The 21,977-nt window shown below is 46.2% G+C and overlaps 2 protein-coding genes across 5 annotated transcripts in view; both read left to right on the top strand.

The window, feature by feature from the left end:
• The window catches only part of AHCYL1 (adenosylhomocysteinase like 1), a 130,370-nt gene extending 126,279 nt beyond the window's left edge, over window positions 1-4,091 (top strand). For both annotated transcript variants that reach the window (XM_029574187.1, XM_029574185.1), the window contains exons 16-17: window positions 1,346-1,466; window positions 2,272-4,091. In XM_029574187.1, the coding sequence (XP_029430047.1) occupies window positions 1,346-1,466; window positions 2,272-2,278 (128 nt within the window). In that variant the 3' untranslated portion in view covers window positions 2,279-4,091. The remainder of the gene's footprint in view (window positions 1-1,345; window positions 1,467-2,271) is intronic.
• A 4,376-nt stretch (window positions 4,092-8,467) lies between these two features.
• The window catches only part of STRIP1 (striatin interacting protein 1), an 83,941-nt gene continuing 70,431 nt past the window's right edge, over window positions 8,468-21,977 (top strand). The window contains exon 1 of one of the 3 annotated variants that reach the window (XM_029574121.1): window positions 8,468-8,745. In XM_029574121.1, the coding sequence (XP_029429981.1) occupies window positions 8,731-8,745 (15 nt within the window). In that variant the 5' untranslated portion in view covers window positions 8,468-8,730. Of the gene's footprint in view, window positions 8,746-9,168; window positions 9,616-21,977 lie in introns of those variants that run through there. The other 2 variants (XM_029574122.1, XM_029574120.1) reach the window with 2 other exon arrangements.

Genomic DNA, 21,977 nt, shown 5'->3' with positions numbered 1-21,977 from the left:
GCACAACACACTCAGAAATGGGACTCACCTAAAACGGGATTACCTCTGGAGCTTGCACAACACATTCAGTCAGAAATGGGACTCACCTAAAACGGGATTACCTCTGGAGCTTGCACAACACATTCAGTCAGAAATGGGACTCACCTAAAACGGGATTACCTCTGGAGCTTGCACAACACATTCAGAAATGGGACTCACCTAAAACGGGATTACCTCTGGAGCTTGCACAACACACTCGGAAATGGGACACGCCTAAAACGGGATTACCTCTGGAGCTTGCACAACACATTCAGTCAGAAATGGGACTCACCTAAAACGGGATTACCTCTGGAGCTTGCACAACACATTCAGAAATGGGACTCACCTAAAACGGGATTACCTCTGGAGCTTGCACAACACACTCAGAAATGGGACTCACCTAAAATGGGATTACCTCTGGGGTTTGTCCAATGTAAACATACATATGACCCATTCTGAATCCATATCCAGGCACTTAATAGGAAGTTTGAGCTACTGCTAAGCAAAAAGATGACAGAACAGAGATTAAATAAAATCAAATACAGAAGAGTTAATTGCAGATGATAGCAACTACTACAGAAAATACCTAAATACCGGTACATATAAAGACACAGAGTTTACATTCCTAATCGCGGTTGAAAACAAGAACTGAAAAGATCTGTCTGTCGTGCTATCTCTGGAACCTGAAGTCTGTGATGTTCATTTTTATAGTGCTAATGAGAAATCGAACATTGGCAGATGCATAAGGTGGGAATGAGCAAACTGCTTGAGGCAGGAGGGGGCTGTTCCTTCCTCTGTGTTCTTATCAGTCCTGGGCAGCTTTGATGTAAACCTTTATTCTTGGACGCTATCTACAGCTTCCAAAAACTCTAGGATTTTCATCTGGTAGTTCTCAGGATTTAAGCAATCTATGAATAATCAGGATATGTATGTAAGAGATACAGTATCTCCCTTCTGCTGTAAATGTCTGAATTGATCAGGCACAGATCAATTCCATAATATTAGACTTATGCAATCAAGACGTTTTGGTTTTTTAATCTTACAGTAATTACTTTTGGAATATTCATCTTGAAAGAACAAGATGCTTGTGTGGCATGTCTTGTGTAGATCAGTGTAACTTTAATGCATTTTGATTTGTATTTTTTTGACAGAATGTGAAATATACAAGGGAGTGGAGATTTTTCCAAGATATTATAGTCAGATTTTTCCAGTGCAAAACAGTTTAATAATCTAATAGCATATGATAGATTTAATTCAGGGACTGCAATATTGCCTGTATTTGCCACTGTTCCCGGATTAAATGCCTTTGGTTTTTTTTTGTTTCCAGATGAATATGTTGCCAGCTTACATTTGCCTTCCTTTGATGCACATTTGACAGAGCTAACAGACGATCAAGCAAAATACCTGGGACTCAACAAAAATGGTCCTTTCAAACCTAATTATTACAGGTGCGTGGCAAGGAAGGGAAAAGGTTTGACTGAAATTCTGGCAACGGAAGGTCTATGCATGCTCTGAAATGTGCATGGATTTCGGGAGGGTAAATACCTTTGAAAATTGGGCTCTCCCTGGATTACATTCTGAGCAGCCCCTGCCGTAGCTTTTCACCCTTCTTGCCTCACGTTCTCCTCTGCATTCGTGCCCTTGGCACTTCCCGCCACAGCATTCACTCCTTTCTCGTGATTCATCACCCAGCGTTTATCCTCTCCCAGTATTCACCACCTTCCTCTTGTCTTTGCTGACAGTGACTTGGGAATCTGCTGCTTTGTCTGACCCATGCTAGCCTCCTCCTCTCCTGTCCCCACAGCAGCAGGAGGCAAGCATGGAAAGAGATGGAGAAGTGATTGAAGCATGTCCTTGCACTGCTACCAGCAGTAGCTGAAGGAGAGGAGATGGGAGAATTTGCAAATTCCTGCCACCTGTCCTACTGTGGCTCCACTGCCTGTTGGCTCTGTGTTCTTTAATGTAGCATGTAAACAGCGAGGGGCAGTTCAAAACTGACTTTTTAAATATTTTCTGGTTTTGAACTTGTGCCGGCAGCTGGCCTGGCTAGATGTATACTGATCACATTGTTTAAATACTGGCCTATAACCTCTGCCTCCAGAAGGAAAAGGTTCAAGCCCTGAGATGACCGTCTGCTGTGACTTTCTGTGCTGGAGGGAGGATGAAGGAGCCTGAGCTTATGCAACAATGCACTGCTGTATGTGTTTTGGTGACATTAGTCTGAACCTTTATTTATTTATTTTTTGCTTTTAGATACTAATGCCACGCACTGAAGGACAAGCTGTCTCCAATGACACCAGACATCATTAGAGAAGGAGAGTTTTTAGACTATCGTTTTATTTTGTTCTATTAGTTTATCTTTTTAAACCTCTTTTTAATTTTTGTACCTCTTTGAGATTTGTCTGATTTTTCCAGTCAATGTTTCCAGGCCTATGGCATTTGCCTGACATTGCAAGCTTGGGGCATTCATTTCCTGTCTTTTCTCTCTCATGCACTTCCTGTGTGGGGCACTGGCTTCCTGTTTCTCTGATCTAATCTTGCCTCCTGCATTCAGGCCATCCTTAAATTCTGATTTCACTGCTTTCCCCAGCTTCCTCAGGACTCTTCCTGCAGCCACCAAGAAATAAATGTTCCTTGGCTTTGTGCAAGCCAAATATTTTGGTGAGGGGACTTTATTCATTTTCCATTCCTTTCTTTTCTGTTTAAAGGTTGTACTGTAGCCGATTAGGGTACTCCTACTTGTATTTTCAATAAGAATAATGCCCATCTCTGGGCAGACTGCTAGTTCAAAGGAGGAAAATGTGTGTTAGAAATCAAATTATTTTCATAATGTTATAAGCAGACAGTATATTAAATAGGATTTTCCTTGAAATTATCAGATAGGACAAAAAAAAAAAAAGCTGAGCTTTAATATGGTTTAATTTTCCTGATCCACAAGGATGATCTAGCCGCATTAAAATAGGTGAAAGCATGCATAGGCTTCCATGGGGAAAACACAGCATGCGATTGTGACATTTTCAGACGTATGCCCATTATTTTATCCTTAGAGCTGGTGCCATAAAACATTTCCCCTAAATTAAGTCTACCCTAGTTCCCTTCTAAATTAAAATCCTAAAAGCCTCTGAAAACCTAGTGTCTTCATTACATAACCTCTCACTAATTCAGGGCATGTGTGTTGCTATTGTCACATTATTAGTGACGCTGAAAACCCAGAAAAGATTAGACAGCATCCAGTACACCCTCCCTGGGGACAAAATCCCAGCCATGGATTCTCTGCCCCCTTCTGTCCTGTGCACCACTTCCCTGACAGAATGATGGATTCTGGTTTCCATAACAGATGGGACCCTTCCCGGCTGAGAGTAGGGAATAATTTATATGGCACTTATTGTTTCTGTTGCCATGCTTGGCAAATCCTTTGCCATTTCCATTTTAACACCCATGACGTCACAATCGGTGGAAGACAGTAAGCAGAGAAATATCCAATTTCCTTTCCTGCCATTTTCTGGTATGAGGGTAAGGAAGTGACTGAAGCATAGCTTGGTACTCTCTGCACTTACATCTGATTTCAGATTCGTGGCCACAGAACATACTTGCCTTCTACACAGGCTTTTAGCTTTCCTGCTGTTGATAGCTAAGATTAATGTGCTTGAGAAACAAATAGTACAACAGTTATGAAACAAGCTTGTCTCAAGCTCCCATAGCACTGACTACAGTAGTTCATTAGGGCATTAAGTAGATTAAGTTTGTAAGACACAGGTTATTTATTAAGTGTACACTGTGATCTGCAGAAAGGTTGTCTGTAACTCCTCTTTTAGAGTTTGTAAGCCTCACCAAATGATTCCATGAGAATGACATAGGCAGCTTCCTAGATTTCCATGTCACTGTTTTAAAACATGAGCCACAGGCTGCACTCCTAAGAAAGCCACATAGAGACCAATCATATCACACTGGTTCTGTTTTTAGATGCATGTTACAACAATCAGGGTGGAATAGGTTTATTTTGTATATGAATGATTTTTAATGAATGCATATTAATACTTACAAATGAGCAATAAATCATAAAGTGAAAATGATTAAATATCTTCTGCAGTTAATTTTATATCCTGTGCAGCCTCTGTCCAAAAGATGGAAAAGAAAAGTAATGACAAAGGCTTAGAATATTGTCTGTGAGACTGGAAAATTGGGCATCCAAATGGCAGATGAAATTTAATGTGGATAAGTGCAAGGTGATGCATATAGGGAAAAATAACCCATGCTATAATTACACGATGTTGGGTTCCATATTAGGTGCTACAACCCAAGAAAGAGATCTAGGTGTCATAGTGGATAACACATTGAAATCGTCGGTTCAGTGTGCTGCAGCAGTCAAAAAAGCAAACAGAATGTTGGGAATTATTAGAAAAGGAATGATGAATAAAACGGAAAATGTCATAATGCCTCTATCGCTCCATGGTGAGACCGCACCTTGAATACTGTGTACAATTCTGGTCGCCGCATCTCAAAAAAGATATAATTGCGATGGAGAAGGTACAGAGAAGGGCTACCAAAATGATAAGGGGAATGGAACAACTCCCCTATGAGGAAAGACTAAAGAGGTTAGGACTTTTCAGCTTGGAGAAGAGACGACTGAGGGGGGATATGATAGAGGTGTTTAAAATCATGAGAGGTCTAGAACGGGTAGATGTGAATCGGTTATTTACTCTTTCGGATAGTAGAAGGACTAGGGGACACTCCATGAAGTTAGCATGGGGCACATTTAAAACTAATCGGAGAAAGTTCTTTTTTACTCAATGCACAATTAAACTCTGGAATTTGTTGCCAGAGAATGTGGTTCGTGCAGTTAGTATAGCTGTGTTTAAAAAAGGATTGGATAAGTTCTTGGAGGAGAAGTCCATTACCTGCTATTAAGTTCACTTAGAGAATAGCCACTGCCATTAGCAATGGTTACATGGAATAGATTTAGTTTTTGGGTACTTGCCAGGTTCTTATGGCCTGGATTGGCCACTGTTGGAAACAGGATGCTGGGCTTGATGGACCCTTGGTCTGACCCAGTATGGCATGTTCTTATGTTCTTATGTTGAATAACTAACAAAAAGAAATAAGAGCATAAGAACATGCCATACTGGGTCAGACCATGGGTCCCTCAAGCCCAGCATCCTGTTTCCAACAGAGGCCAATCCAGGCCACAAGAACCTGGCAAGAACCCAAAAACTAAGTCTATTCCATGTTACCATTGCTAGTAATAGCAGAGGCCATTCTCTAACTCAACTTAATAGCAATTAATTGACTTCTCCAAGAATGTATCCAGTCTGTTCTGTCAGTTTACATTTATTATTCCTAGAATAAAATGATGACCAAGGCAGCATTATTTAATCATGTGTAATCAACTAAAACAGAAAAAAGATGGGAGGGGTTCTGTAAATTGTCGGAGACAAAGATATTGATTAATAGACTGCATTCCTCGGTGCTAGGTCTGACAGGGAGGGAGCGAGCTGCTTCACCAATAATTTAATAGTCACAGGAACAAATGCCCATTTAAACATCTGTATATAAAATACGCCTAGCTGAACTAAGCAAGGTATTTTCTTTCGCTGCTATTCCGCCCGTGGCCATCAGGGGATGCTTCGGATGCACATACGCAGTAGCCTAGGCATGTTCCATCCCAACTCAGTGTGCCCCATAGCACACAAAAAGGCACAGGCATGGGGACAAACCAAACGACCAGCAAGGAGGCCACAGACTCGGAGCAATTGGCACTTGCTGCGATGTTTTGCCACAGCATCACTGTGCTCCCAGAACCAGGTGCAGCTCTGCTACTGCATGAAGCCAGAGGCTAGAATGGAAGCAACTGTGGATCACTACTGGCCTGCAGGAAAGCCAAAGAGCACTTGGAGTGGTAGAATGAGGAAAAATGGGGAATAGAGAGGGTGAAGGAAAGAGAAGTAAAGTTCGGGGGAACTAGTGAGATTAGGAGGGAAGGCTTGAAAGACACAAGGGAGTGGGAACAGGATTAAGGATCAAAAATGGGAAAAGGTGCATGGTTAAAGAATACACATTCACTGCAAATATTTTGTAGGTCACAGCTGGTTCTATTTGAATAGCTTACGCTTGAAAACAGTTTTCATTTTATCTCACAAATGTAATTTTAATGCCTACTTTTATTATACTTATTCCACAAGAACTTGTCTGATTCATACCCCAGATTTTGCATCCCTGCCAGCAGCTAGAGGCCGAGAAGAAAAGCTTTACCGACACTGGTACTTAACCTAGTGTGCCACCTGCAGTCCCTCAGTAAATGGTAGAGGTGTAAAACCCAATCACAGAGCATTTCTCCTGGGGGGTTGTAAGGTGCCTGGTTGGAGCATCTCCTGGTCGAGACAGACGAGCAGGGAGTTGGTGATCCTTTTTGGAGGCTTGTCTCAATCTGAGGGGGGCTCAGACAACTGGTGGTCCCATTCTGTTTAATATTTGGGTACTTGCCAGGTTCTTATGGCCTGGATTGGCCTCTGTTGGAGATAGGATGCTGGGCTTGACGGACCCTTGGTCTGACCCAGCATGGCATGTTCTTATGTTGCCTCTCTGCCTCAGGTAGCTCTTCCTTCCCAGCAATGAACTCAGCACAACATATGGCTAAGGGAAGTATATTTGGTAATTAAAGTTTGTAAAGAAAATAAACTGAGAAACAATTAGGCTGGCATTTGGAGCTCAATGGTAGCTGCTGCCCTGTTCTTCTATCTCTGCGGGTGATTGGGAATCAACACCGAGGCAAGGAGTGACCAGTCAGTGAGTGAGTGTGGAGGCCTTTAAAATTAGTGGCTAAGAACCAACTTTTCTATGTAAAGCACTGTCGTAGGTTACTGTGCTGCTGATATAGATTTCCTTCTGACCATGACAATAGTTGGCATGTTTCAGTTGTTAAGATTTTATTGTGAATATGGTGGGTTCTACTTAGATTAACTGACCTACATTTCTACTGTTGCATTGCCTGCCCTGTATGACACAAACTTGATTTTAAATTCAGCAGCTCTTATCCCTAGCTCGGCCTATAACGAGGGGGGATGGTCTCCCTAGGACCTGCCTACGCCCTGGGAGACACTGCATCCAAAAACTCCTTCCTTCCTATACTTTTTTTTTTTGTAACTTGCTTGATCAAACCTGATCTACAGTGGGAACAAAAAACGCCTCCCTGAACTAGCTGAATTCTATCTGATTTTTTTTTATATCAGATCAGGACCGCAGGTTCTGCCATCTTCATCTGCTGGAAACAGAGAAGTACTCAAGGGATGCAGGTAGCACACAACAAGAGGTGGGGTGCCCTTCAAGTTTTTCCTCTGTCTCCATCTGCTGGAAGGGAGGGAAACCAGCAGTCTGAACTGATCCGGGCATGTACAGGGCCTTCCTCTCCAGAAATGATGACCTGTGAAGTCTGGGTCTGTTCAAAACAGAGAAACTTCAGCAGGACACTAGAATATTCTGTATAAAACAATCATCATGAATAGAGGAACTGGAAGGAAAGATCAGTGGTGCAGTCACATTCCTGTTATTAGACTGCAATGGGTGACATATACAATCTCTGATAAAACTCTTTCATGGTGTTTAAAATATTTTATAGATGCTGGGCTTGATGGACCCTTGGTCTGACCCAGTATGGCATTTTCTTATGTTATGTGCACAGTATAGGGACAATATACTAAAAACAGATTAAAGGCTTTTGTGGTTAACAGCATTACTTCAAAAGGGAGTGAGATCGGAGTGGGGGAAGTGTTATTTAAAAAAAAATAAATCTTTAAATCGTGTTAGTATACTGCTGCTGGCAGCGTTGAGGAACATATGCAAAAGCAGTAAATCTGCCTTAGTGGAAGGGGTGAATATGGCTATTTTTATTTAGATTTTTGTATTCTGCTTTTTGCACTTTTTTTCCCCAGCACTTCAAAGTGGATTATGTTCAGGTATTGTAGCTATTTCCCTAGCGCCAGAGGGTTTACAATCATTTGTACCTGCTGCAGTGGAGGGTAAAGTGACTTGCCCAAAGACACAGGAGTGACTGTGCCATTTGAACCTATGTTTTTTGTAGATAAGAGGTTTTTTTTAGTAATCAAGATTGTGAATTACTATTGCTTTTTTAAGGGGGGGTTTAAAAGGTCAAGCATACAGCAGAGGGACGGGAGGACAATACTGGAATAGCAGAAAGTCACGCACTAAGTGATGCTCAGGTGCCCCTAGAACATGACTGGCAAGGTAGGCACGGGGATTTTTAAAACCAAGTAGAGGGAAGTAAAGAGGCATTATAGTTTTCTAATCCATATGTGGATACACGGCAAGGGCGTTATCAGGCGTACCCCCCCCCCCCCCCCGGATGAGCAGTGGGGGCAGATTAGTTCCCAGTGCATAGAGAGGCTTTGCCTCAGTGTCTGAGGGCGGAAAAGCTGGGTAGGGCTGGGTAGGTTCTCGTCTGAGTCACAGCTCCTCCAATCGCAGCGCGCTTTGATTTGCTTCCCACGGATGGGACTGCATCTGCTGCTAAAAGAACGAACCAAAACTCAATGTCAATTTTTCAAACGACAAGCCCACTTGGTAGCAGAGCTGCAGATAAGAACGGATAAGGCGACTCTAACTCCTGATCATTTCAAGTTTCTTCGTTGCTGAAAGGAAAGCTTGAGCCGGGACCGCAGAAAGCTACAAGCAGCATAGCTGGCTTGGAAAAGCTGTAAGATGCAAAACACGGAGGTAAAAAAAATTAAAATCGAGGCCTTGGGAATTTTTAGACTAAAGAAATTAAAATGTGGGAGGTGAAAACATTCTGAATGTTGTGAGCTTGAGCCTTGCCCTGCACGTATGGGTCAGGCAAAGGTTGCCAGCTCTCCACAGACGCCTCGCTCGCTATTTATAAAGCAGATCTAAGTCAAGGCAAGGGACTGAGTGATAACAGTGGCTCGGCCATTGCACAGCTATCGCCTCATTAACCAGGACGCATAGCAGAGAAGGAAGGCAGGGGCAGGCCAGCTCGGGTCTCACAGTACTGAGAGCTTTGTGTTAGTAATGGCGTAAACAGATTGCGCTCGGATTCCCGAGCACCCGCCCCTGCACCGCAGGGAGGCAGGAAGGAGAAAAGGGGTTCGTCGCCTTCGAACCAGCTCATTGTTCCGGTCGCCTCTGATTGGCTGACGCGCGATGAGTCATCACTCTGCACCTACTGGCACAGGAGGGACTTCCTCGGACAAACAAACATGGCCTGGGTTACTATGGTAGCTTAGTCATCTTGCCGCCCGCCCAAAACTAGCTCAACCGGCACATAAGATTTTTTTCCCGCACAACGGCAAAAAAAAAAAGAACAATTGGATGTGAAATAGTCCAAGCTGGCAACACTGCGTGACTTGAAACGCGCGTTGGCGACTAGCCCCCGCGACATCTCGCGCTGTGCGAGAATCACGGGTCTCGCGAGAGCTTGAGTGTTAACTCGGGAGGAGGAAGATGGAACCCGGCGTTGGGCCCCTGTTTGTTAATAATAAACAGCGAAGTGGCGGCGGCGCCTGCAGCGCAGGACTTCTACCAGGCAAGGGGCGAGAGTTCAACCGCAACCAGCGCAAGGACTCGGAGGTCAGCAACTGGCAGTGACTCTGCTTCAGGCAGGGGCCGAGATACTGTGAAAAGTAATGGGGAAGGGGTTTTAGAGAACATAAGAACAGGCCATGCTGGGTCAGACCAAGGGTCCATCAAGCCCAGCATCCTGTTTCCAACAGTGGCCAATCCAGGCCATAAGAACCCAAACATTAAATAAATCTCAAGCTACTGATGCCAATAATAGGAGTGGCTATTCCCTAAATCAACTTGATTAATAGTTTATAAATTCTTGGAGAAGTCCAGAACTATGAGTGGTACCGGGAAGAGGGGAATGAAAAACTGGGAACTAAGAATGCTACTGGGGGAGATACCAGGAAACTATGGCTGGCTCTGAGTGGGGAGGGGGTTTACAAGAGAGAGTGGGATACTGTGGCTGGTACTGAGTGGGGAGGGGGTTTACAAGAGAGAGTGGGATACTGTGGATGGTACTGAGAGGGGAGGGGGTTTACAAGAGAGAGTTGGATACTGTGGCTGGCTCTGAGTGGGGAGGGGGTTTACAAGAGAGAGTGGGATACTGTGGCTGGTACTGAGTGAGGAGGGGGTTTACAAGAGAGAGTGGGATACTGTGGCTGGTACTGAGAGGGGAGGGGGTTTACAAGAGAGAGTAGGATACTGTGGCTGGCACTGAGTGGGGAGGGGGTTTACAAGAGAGAGTGGGATACTGTGGATGGTACTGAGAGGGGAGGGGGTTTACAAGAGAGAGAGGGATACTGTGACTGGTACTGAGAGGGGAGGGGGTTTACAAGAGAGAGTAGGATACTGTGGCTGGCACTGAGTGGGGAGGGGGTTTACAAGAGAGAGTGGGATACTGTGGATGGTACTGAGAGGGGAGGGGGTTTACAAGAGAGAGTGGGATACTGTGGCTGGTACTGAGTGGGGAGGGGGTTTACAAGAGAGAGTGGGATACTGTGGATGGTACTGAGAGGGGAGGGGGTTTACAAGAGAGAGTTGGATACTGTGGCTGGCTCTGAGTGGGGAGGGGGTTTACAAGAGAGAGTGGGATACTGTGGCTGGTACTGAGTGAGGAGGGGGTTTACAAGAGAGAGTGGGATACTGTGGCTGGTACTGAGAGGGGAGGGGGTTTACAAGAGAGAGTAGGATACTGTGGCTGGCACTGAGTGGGGAGGGGGTTTACAAGAGAGAGTGGGATACTGTGGATGGTACTGAGAGGGGAGGGGGTTTACAAGAGAGAGAGGGATACTGTGACTGGTACTGAGAGGGGAGGGGGTTTACAAGAGAGAGTAGGATACTGTGGCTGGCACTGAGTGGGGAGGGGGTTTACAAGAGAGAGTGGGATACTGTGGATGGTACTGAGAGGGGAGGGGGTTTACAAGAGAGAGTGGGATACTGTGGCTGGCTCTGAGTGGGGAGGGGGTTTACAAGAGAGAGTGGGATACTGTGGCTGGTACTGAGTGGGGAGGGGGTTTACAAGAGAGAGTGGGATTCTGTGGCTGTTACTGAGTGGGGAGGGGGTTTACAAGAGAGAGTGGGATACTGTGGCTGGTACTGAGAGGGGAGGGGGTTTACAAGAGAGAGTGGGATACTGTGGCTGGTACTGAGAGGGGAGGGGGTTTACAAGAGAGAGTGGGATACTGTGGCTGGCACTGAGAGGGGAGGGGGTTTACAAGAGAGAGTGGGATACTGTGGCTGGCTCTGAGTGGGGAGGGGGTTTACAAGAGAGAGTGGGATACTGTGGCTGGTACTGAGTGGGGAGGGGTTTTACAAGAGAGAGTGGGATACTGTGGCTGGTACTGAGTGGGGAGGAGGGTTTACAAGAGAGAGTGGGATACTGTGGCTGGTACTGAGAGGGGAGGGGGGTTTACAAGAGAGAGTGGGATACTGTGGTACTGAGTGGGGAGGGGGTTTACAAGAGAGAGTCGGATACTGTGGATGGTACTGAGAGGGGAGGGGGTTTACAAGAGGAGAGTGGGATACTGTGTCTGGTACTGAGTGGGGAGGGGGTTTACAAGAGAGAGTCGGATACTGTGGATGGTACTGAGAGGGGAGGGGGTTTACAAGAGAGAGTGGGATACTGTGGCTGGTACTGAGTGGGGAGGGGGTTTACAAGAGAGAGTGGGATACTGTGGCTGGTACTGAGTGGGGAGGGGGTTTACAAGAGAGAGTGGGATACTGTGGATGATACTGAGAGGGGAGGAGGGGTTTACAAGAGAGAGTGGGATACTGTGGCTGGCTCTGAGTGGGGAGGGGGTTTACAAGAGAGAGTGGGATACTGTGGCTGGTACTGAGTGGGGAGGGGGTTTACAAGAGAGAGTGGGATACTGTGGCTGGCTTCAAGTGGGGAGGGGGGTTTACAAGAGAGAGTGGGATACTGTGGCTGGCTCTGCGTGGGGAGGGGGATGAGTTAGAGACCAGAAAACTATAACTGGTTCTGAGTGGGTTTTGGAATGATACCATATTTGGAATGATATCATATTTCCCCTATCTTATATAAACTTCATTGGCTCCCAATTAAATATCGAGTAAAATATAAGGTTCTCTCTATAATTCATTCACTAATTCATGACCATGATTCCACATGGCTCTGTACATCTTTACGGTTGTTTAAACCAATGAGACACCTTCGATCAACATCTCAATATTTGCTCGATGTTCCCACTGTTAGAATAGCAAGACTCAATATGACCAGGGAGAGGGCCTTTTCAGTGGCAGGACCGCTGTTGTGGAATTCTCTCCCTAACACCTTAAGGCAAATTATTAGTCATACTGAATTTAAGAAGGCAGTTAAAACTTATTTATTTAAGATTGCATATGCTCATCTTGAAAATTGACTAACTCACTTCTTTTTAAGCCACATTTTTTGTAGCAATCTACTATTCAATTACACATTTTGAAGGAATATGGTTTATATGAGTTATATTTTTAGATTTATTATTTCCTTTCTATCTTTGACTATTTTTGTTAAAAAATTAGTATATTTATTTTATGAGTAGGGATTATGACAATATAATGTATTTTTATTCTTTCTATTTCTTATCTATACTTTTTTAAATTTGACGTTTTATTTTATTTTATTTTTATTTTTGTTTTTTCTTTGGTTAATGGCTCTATATAATCGAAATTTGTAAACCGTCTTGATCAAACTAGTTTGAAAAGACGGTATAGAAATATTTTTAAATAAATAAATAAATATCAAGCAGCTAAGTGGTACTGAGAACATAAGATTGTCATACTGAGTCAGACCAAAGGTCATCAAGCCCAGGGTCCCGCTTCCAACAGTGGCCAATCCAGGTCACAAGAATCTGGCAGGATCCCTAAAGGTTGATAGATTCCATGCTATTTAACCCAGGGATAAGCAGTGGATTTCCTCAAGTCCACCGCAATAATGGTTTATAGACTTTTTTATTTCTTACAGGAACTTGTCCAAACCTTTTTCAAACAGCTATTCTAATAGGTTTCACCACATCCTCCAGCATTGAGTAAAAAATATTTTCTCTTAGTTTAATATGTTTTACCCAGTAACTTCATTGTGTGTCCCCTAGTCTTTGTACTTTTTGAAAGAGTAAGCATCTGATTTGTGTTTACTTGTTCCACTCCACTCATTATTTTATAGACCTCTGTTATATCTCCGCTCAGCTGTGGCTGGTACCAGGAGGGAAGTATGAGTGAAATGATGCCAAGAGACTATGACTGGTATCAGGGGAAAGGGGGCATGGCTTGATAACAGAGACTGACTGGTATCTAGGGGGAGGGCAGAATGATACCAGGAGACTTAAGAATAGTACAGGGGCAGGGGACGGGAGTGATACCAAGGTTATGACTGGTACTGAGATAGAAGAAGGGGTGAAATGATACCAGGAGACTGTTACTAGTACTGGGGGAAATGGAGAGTACTGGGAGACTGACTGACATGGGAGGGAGGAGAGTAGAAGACCTGGAGACTGACTGGTAACTGAAGGGAGGGGATTAAATACCAGGAGTCTGACTGGTACCGGGAAGGGAGGTACTGGGAGACCTGGTGGATAGAGGGGGAATGGAGCATCAGGATACTATAACTGGCCCCTAGAGTTTGGGGGGGGTTAGAATATATTGTTTTTATGGATAGGAGTGGGGATGTAAAGTGATCAGGATGCAATGACGGGTACTGGATGGGCAGGAGGTGGCATACTAGGGTACAATGGTGTCAGGAGTGGTGGTGTAGTAGAATACCATAATTCTGTGGGGGGGCAGAGAGAGCTTGATATTGAGACTGGTATTGTGGGGAATATTCATTATTTGTAGTGGAATAGAATGAAGCTGATCTAATTTTCCTGCAGCATAGTCCTAGTATTTGACTTGCATGTTTTGTTCTCACTGAAAATAATTCTAAGGCAGACACTTAACTCCTCCAGTAAGAAACAATGTAGGAAATCATAATCGATTATGTATTTAACCCAACTTGAAAAGTTCTCAAATCAGATATTTGAAAATTGACTTAAGGTATGTGAGCATAAAAAGTGGATGTTGCATATTCTGCAGAGACTTATGAACTTGTGATAAATAGTGACAAAATTATTGGCACACTTGACTTGCGTGAACAGAGTATGATTTTATTTTTTCTTCTCTCTTTCCCAAGAGCAGCTTCAAGAAAGGAGAATGCTGTCATTTTCTTGTCACATCAGCAGTCTCACTTTCTACTGCAACCATTTCCATTGCTTATCTTCTAACATAGACAAGCCGTTAAGCCCGTTAAAACGGGCTACATTAACATTTTTTTTGGATCATTTCCTTCCCCCTCATTCTCCCTCCCACCTCCCCCACTCACTCCCCTCAGTCACTCCTCTCTCCCCCCCCTCCCTCCCTCCCTCCTCCCCTCAGTCACTCCCCCCCTCCTCCCTCCCTCAGTCACTCCCATCTCCCCCTCCCCAGCAGTCACTCCCCTCAGTCACTCCTCTCTCCCCCCTCCTCCCTCCTCCCCTCAGTCACTCCCCCTCCCCTCTCCCCTTCAGTCACTCCTCCCTCCCCTCAGTCATTCTCCCTCCCCCCTCCCCTCAGTCAGTCACTCCTCCCTCCCCCCTCCCCTCAGTCAGTCACTCCTCTCTCCCCCCCTCCCCTCAGTCACTCCCCCCTCCCTCCTCTCTCCCCCCTCCCCTGAGTCACTCCTCTCTCCCCTCCCCCTCCCTGAGTCACTCCTCTCTCCCCCCTCCCCTGAGTCACTCCTCTCTCCCCCCTCCCCTGAGTCACTCCTCCCTCCTCCCCTCAGTCACTCCTCTCTTCCCTCCTCCCCTCAGTCGCTCCTCTCTCCCTCCTCCCCTCAGTCGATCTCCGCCGAAGACCCAGAGCGGCGGCGGCATGCGCGCGAGGGAGGGACAGACTTCCGTCCGTCTGTCCCTCCCTCGCGCGCATGCCGCCGCAGCTCCGCGTCTTCGGGCCGCCGCTCCTGCCGCTCCGGGCCGCCGCTGCGCCGCTCCTGCCCAGGTCTTCGGGCCGGTGCCGCCGCTCTTCGGGCCGCCGCTGCCGCTCCCGCCGCTCCGGGTCTTCGGGCCGCCGCCGCTCCGGGTCTTCGGGCCGCCGCCGCTCCGGGTCTTCGGGCCGCTGCTCCTGCCGCTCCGGGTCTTTGGGCCGCCGCTCCGGGTCTTTGGGCCGCCGCTCCGGGTCTTCGGGCCGGTGCCGCTGCCGCTCCGGGTCTTTGGGCCGCCGCTGCCGCCGCTCCTACAGCACCATTTTTATTTTTAAGAGGCACACTGTGACCGACGTGCTCACATGCGCGGTAGAGCTGCTCTCTACTGCGCATTTGCGGCACGTCGGTCAACCTTCGTTTATTAGGTTGATAGCGCTGATCATATAACTCCTCAGCTCACTCCATTGCTTCCCCATTCTCTTTGGCATAAAGTTTTTGTAATCAAAAGCACATTCGCTCTGCATCTCCTCGTTACTTCTCACTTCCTCAAGTAAGATGCTTTCATCTGTACCTTTCTTCTCCATTGCCAAATTTCAACCCCACACTTCCCACTTTACTGACCCCAATGTTAGAATAGCTTTCTTGAGCCTGTGCATTTTGCTATCTCTTACCATATTCAAATTCTGTCTAAAAACTCACCTTTTGGAGGCTGCTTTTAAAACTTAAACCCTGGTGTTCTCCTTGGTCATGGGCTTTGTCTGGTTTTGTTTTAATAGAAATGGTTAAATTAGGGAGCCCATGTCTTGATTAGATTGAGTTCCATGGAGCTGTATACATCTTGTTGCTCTATAGAAATAATTGTTGGTAGTAGTAGATACACAGTGTATGCTCTGAAACTAGTCCCCATAATGCACTTGGTTTATTCTTAGGGCTGAAGAACTGCAACTAAACTCAGTTTTGCACCCAACCCTGTCAATCCTCTAATATAACTTAAATATAGTAGATGACATTTTTGCTGTGTGTGGCAATAACTATCAGGTCAATCCAGTAACGAGCGGTAGGAAGAGCTGCGTTAGTGCCCGGTGCACCCGCTGTTGCCGCACGCACAGTGCAGCTCACCTACCGCTCGATCCTGTATGTAAATAGCTTGCAAATGCAAGCTGCGCTTAAGAAGCGTCCGTGAAGCGTTAGGCCTGTGCATCCCATTTTATTGTATAGAGCGCTATACAGCGCCTATACAGTAACCTGGGTGCGCAGGCCTAACGCTTCCCGGACACCCTGGTATCTGTCATTTCAAATGACATTTCAAATGTCAGGTACCAGGAAGTGGACGGTTCTCCGACGCTCGGGATTGTCAGCCCTCTCCCCTCCTCCCGAAGCAGGGCGCGAAAAGCAGCCTTGCTCCGGGAGGAGGGGAGAGAGGACTGGCAGTGTAAAGCAACGAAGCGACTTACTTTTTTTGCAGCCCCCCCCTCCGGAGACGGACATCGGCGAAGACGACCGCGGCTCCCCTGCCTCCAGCTGCCCGCGAAGATGGACGCCTGCACGGGCGAAAGCGGCCCCTGTGCGTGCAATTGGGCCGCTCAAGACGTGACGTCACGCCTTGAGCGGCCCAATTGCATGAACAGGGGCCGCTTTCGCCCATGCAGGCGTCCATCTTCGCTGGATGGTAGGGAATAGTTAATTCGATCGTTTACATGTAATATACATGCCGCGTGCGGAAGGGGTTACCCGGGGATTTAAGGACGCGGTAAGAGTAGGTTAAAGGGGATTGTGGATCGCAGGAAGGGCTAACGCTGCCGGAAAGTGAGTAGAAAGCGGGTTAGGAGCGGGGTAAACGCGGCCGCACTTTACTGGATTGACTTGTATATAACTTCAGAGGTAGCAAGTGCTTTATAAGGGAGAAATCTAAAACAAGGTAAATATTTATTCTCAAATAAAGCACTAGGAATTTACATGGTAATGATTTTCACAATTGTACACGTTTCCTTTTCCTTCTGTTAGACCAGTCCTAACTTGGGATTTCCCTTTTCCTCAGCTGCTGGAGGCATAGGGTGCATCCCCCTTCATGACCTCATTTTCGGCCATAAAGGGGGGAGTGGTTGTAGGCTGTTGTCCACAGCTGCAGGAGACAGGCTGACAGTGTTGTCGGACTTGTCAAAATCTTTCCAGAGTCAGAGTGCATCCCGGGCTTGGTAGAGCTTGTTTGGTTAACAGTCTCTCAGAGCTGCTGCTTCTCAGGAAGGATCCTGGTAGCAGGCAAAGTAGTAGTAGATGCCTTTTTACTAAGTAGCTGAGGATCCCTCAGTTTATATCCTTTGGAAGGTGCGGTCTCCAGAATTGTACACCGTATTCCAAGTCAGGTCTCATTAGGGACCTGTACAGGGCTAATATAGCTTCCCTTTTTTTCTCTCTCTCTCTGTGTCTCTCTCTCTCTCTCTGTGTGTCTCTCTCTGTGTGTGTCTCTCTCTGTGTGTGTCTCTCTCTGTGTGTGTCTCTGTCTGTGTGTGTCTCTGTCTGTGTGTGTCTCTGTCTGTGTGTCTCTCTCTGTCTGTGTGTCTCTCTCTGTCTGTGTGTCTCTCTCTGTCTGTGTGTCTCTCTCTGTCTGTGTGTCTGTCTGTGTGTCTCTCTCTCTGTGTGTCTCTCTCTCTGTGTCTCTCTCGCTCTGTGTCTCTCTCTGTGTCTCTCTGTGTCTCTCTCGCTCTGTGTCTCTCTCTATCTCTCTGTCTCTCTCGCTCTGTGTCTCTCTGTGTCACTCTCTCTCTCTCTGTGTCTCTCTCTCTCTCTCTGTGTGTCCCTCTCTGTGTCTCTCTCTCTCTGTGTCTCTCTCTATCTCTCTGTGTCCCTCTCTGTGTCTCTCTCTCTCTCTCTCTGTGTCTCTCTCTTTGTCTGTCCCCTTTTGCCTCGGCTCTCTGCCTGTGCTCCTCCCAGTGTTTATTAGAGAGGAATAAAGCAGAAAAACAAAATTTGGGTAAGAGAGCTGAGAGACAAAAGGTGACCCTGATGGCTGTCTGCAGGCATTCCCCCAGAGGTGCTTCGGTACTGCTGGGACCTTGTAGGAGAATCAAGAGTGAGAGCTCGGGGGAGGAGGAATTCTTATGGCCAAAAACCAGGCTTGAGATAAGGGCCATCAGATTAGCACTTCAGAGCTTTCTGTAAAGGGGAAAGTAATTGAAGTTCTCCACCAGTACCACAGCAGTAGTTTATGTAACCAAACAAGGGGGCATGCATAGCCCCAGGCTTGTGGAGGAGAGAAACAAAATACTCATGTGGGCAGCATGGAATCTGTCCCAGTTGTCAGCATCTGACCTTGTGGGAAAGGAAAACATTCAAGCAAGCTGGACCCAGGAGGATGGGAGCTTGCTTAGCAGGCCTTGCAGATGATAGTGGAACAGTTGGGACCTCCAGCTGTGGACTTAATGGCGTCCTGAGCCAACGCCAAAGTTGCAGGTTCTTTAGATGGTGGAAGGAGTCAGGCTACAGTGAGAGAGATTGCTTAATCTGACCAAGGCTTTGGCCCCTGACAGGCAAAGTATTACAGAAGAGAAAGGATCATCCCTCAGAAGTGATATTGGTAGCTCCAGGTTGGCTGAGGAGGCCTTGCTATGTAGACCTGATGAGGTTTCTCTACGAATGCCCCAGAAAACAGGTATTGCTATGACAAGTCCAATACCAATGGAAGACCCATCTCCATTTTGTCTTACATGTTGGCCCTTGAAAGAGCATAGCTGCTGGGCAGACATTCACAAGTGGTCATGAGCATGCTGAAAGCACATGAGAGTTCAACCTCGTGAGTTTGGAGGTTATTTGAAGCTTGTTGCTGAGAGCATAAGACTTACTAATGGAAATTATACATCCCATGAATCCTAGACTTCTTGCAGAAGGGCCTGGACAAAGGAATGGTCTGAGGTCTGGCAACTGAGATTTAATGCTAGAAAATGTAGAGTAATGCATTTAGGCTGCAAAAACTTAAGGGAGAGGAACAGTATTGATGGTAAAATTCTAAGTATGAAAGAAGAGCAGGATCTGGGGGTGATTCTATCTAATGATCTTAAGGTGGCCAATCAGGTGAATAAAGTGACGGCAAAAGCCAGAAAGATGCTTGGCTGCACAGGGAAAGGAATGGTCAGCAGAAAAAGGGAGGGGACATTGCCCTGGTGAGACCTCACTTGAAATACTGAGTACAGTTCTGGAGACCGCACCTTCAAAAGGACAGAAACAGGATAGAGTTGTTCCAGAGGGGGCTACTAAAATGGCCAGTGATCTTCATTCTAAAGCATATGGGGAGAGACTTAGAGATCTAAACATGTACACCCTGGAGGAAAGGCAAACCTCTTTCAATGGAAAGAAGGCTCTAGAATAGGAGTAATCTTAGGAAATATTTCGTTACGGAAAGTGTGGTGATGCATGGAACTACCTTCTAGTGCAGGGGGTGGAGAAAAAACAGCATCTGAATTCAAGAAAGCATGGGATAAATACAAGGGATCTCTAAGGGAGTGATGGGAATTACAATGCAAAATTAATTGGGCGATGGACAGACTAGATGAGCCATACAGTCTTTTTCTGCTATGATGTTTCTGTTTCTAATTCACTGAGGGTGCAAATTGCAGGCTTATCTTGCTATAGGGGGCTGCATCAAAGGTACCCAGATTGCCACATATTTGGATCTAGTGTGCTTTTTGAAAAGGGTAAAGTCATACGACCACCCTGCAGACTGATTTTTTTTTTTTTCCTCAATAGAATCTTAACTTCGTTCTCAGATCACTAGTAGGAGCACCCTTTGAAGCAATCGTCCATGAAGTACCTGTCATTGAAAGCTACCTTTTTGGTAGCAGTTTTGCTTTGCCAGACTCCTTTCAGAATTACAATCCCTCTCATGTAGAGAACCTTATTTAGTAATTTCTCTTAATTTGGTCACCTTCCAACCTTTACCTTTGTTTCTACCAAAGGTGATGTCTGCTGTCCAGCTGAATCAGATGGCATTGCTCAAAGCCTTTAGCAGAAAGGAATATAGGGGCAAGGACAAGACTGCATCTTCTGGATGTGTGTCATGTTCGGTCAGCATTTGTTACCTTTATGTATCTTTTCAGGAAATCTGACAGGTTGTTCACACTGGTGGAACATGAAAGGAAGAAGCAGCCTTCAAGCCCACATTGGCTAAATGGATCAAGGAAGCAATCACCTCGGCCTACGTACTCTATGGTAGGCAAGCACCATTGGCGCTCCACACACATTTTACAAGGGTGCAAACGTCGTCGTGGACAGAAGCATCATTAATATCTCCAGACAAAATCTACAGGGCTGCCATCTGGTCATCTCTGTACTCATTTTCCAAACACTAGAAGCTGGACATACAGGCTAAGGAGGATGTGACATTCGGGGTAGGAGTACTTAAGGCAGCCCTGTGTTCCTCCCACCCATCCAAGGGGTAGCTTTTGTGTTTCATAAGTATAGAGGCTTTTATAGCAGGAGAAAAAGGAAAGTAAAATTTGTTCTTACCTGCTAATTTTAAGAAAAAAAATTGCCATGCTGGGTCAGACCAAGGGTCCATCAAGCCCAGCATCCTGTTTCCAACAGTGGCCAATCCAGGCCACAAGAACCTGGCAATTACCCAAACACCAAGAAGATCCCATGCTACTGATGCAATTAATAGCAGTGGCTATTCCCTAAGTAAACTTGATTAATAGCCGTTAATGGACTTCTCCTCCAAGAACTTATACAAACCTTTTTTGAACCCAGCTACACTAACTGCACTAACCACATCCTCTAGCAACAAATTCCAGAGCTTTATTGTGAATTGAGTGAAAAAGAATTTTCTCCGATTAGTTTTAAATGTGCTACTTGCTAACTTCATGGAGTGCTCCCTAGTCCTTCTATTATCCGAAAGTGTAAATAACCAAATCACATCTACTCGACCTGGAATTGGGCGCCCCAGAGGCCACCTTCAAGGGGGATTGAGCCCTAGAAGCTCTCTACCCTTTGGACCCCACGACAAAGGAACTCCTGAGGTTTCCCAAGGTTGACGCATTGGTCTGCACCACTATACCAGGCGAGGGTGGAGCTTCCCTCAAGGATGCCAATGACAGATGGCAGGAATCCATCCTCAAGCAGTAGTTGCGTCCCTGGCAAAGGCCAGGGACGCAACTACTCCAATCGAGGCATTAGATCCGGCAATATCATTCCTCACGAATGCGACCTCAGACCTGGTGTGCACCTCAGCCAGGAGCCTCTCGTCCATAGTGGCAGCCAGAAGACAACTCTGGCTCCGAAGCTGGTCAGCTGACGCATCCTCTAAGTCGAGGCTCACGAGAATGCCCTTTAGAGGATCACTATTCTTCGGAAGCGACCTGGACAAACTAGCTGACAAATGGGGGGAGTCCCCAGTACCCCATCTACCGGAGGACAGGAGCAAGAGGAACCAACGCCCCTCTCCAAGGGCAGAGAATCCCAGCATTATAGACCATACAAAAACACTTACCAAGCCCCCAGCTCCACTGGCAAGGGGCAGTCCTTTCGGAATAGACACAACAAAAGAGGAGCCGGCTCAGGACCAGGCCCCAGCCACAACATGCAATGAGAATCAGCAGACCCATCTACAGGAAGAGATCATAGGGGGCAGGCTTGCCCTTTTCTACCAAAGATGGGTTGCGATAATGTTGGACAATTGGGTCCTATCCATCATCCAAGAGGGATACTACCTGGACTTCCACAGCATCCCTCCGGACAAGTTTGTGATTTCTCCATGCCACGACCCCTCCAAGAGGAAGGCAGTGGAAACCACACTATCAAAACTACTTGCCCTAAAGGCAATAACACCGGTGCCTCTGTACCAACAAAATTCTGGGCACTATTCCATCTACTTCATCGTACTCAAGAAAGAGGGAACATTCTGGCCCATACTGGACCTCGAGACCATCATTCGTTACCTGAAGGTACCCTGCTTCCGCATGGAAACCCTACGTGCAGTCATAAGGGCGGTACAACCAGGAGAATTCCTGAC

The sequence above is a fragment of the Rhinatrema bivittatum genome, chromosome 12 (assembly GCF_901001135.1).
Source record: "Rhinatrema bivittatum chromosome 12, aRhiBiv1.1, whole genome shotgun sequence".
Classification (NCBI taxonomy): Eukaryota; Metazoa; Chordata; class Amphibia; order Gymnophiona; family Rhinatrematidae; genus Rhinatrema; species Rhinatrema bivittatum.
Note: the sequence above shows the minus strand (reverse complement) of the source record. Positions and strands in the feature narration are given on the sequence as shown.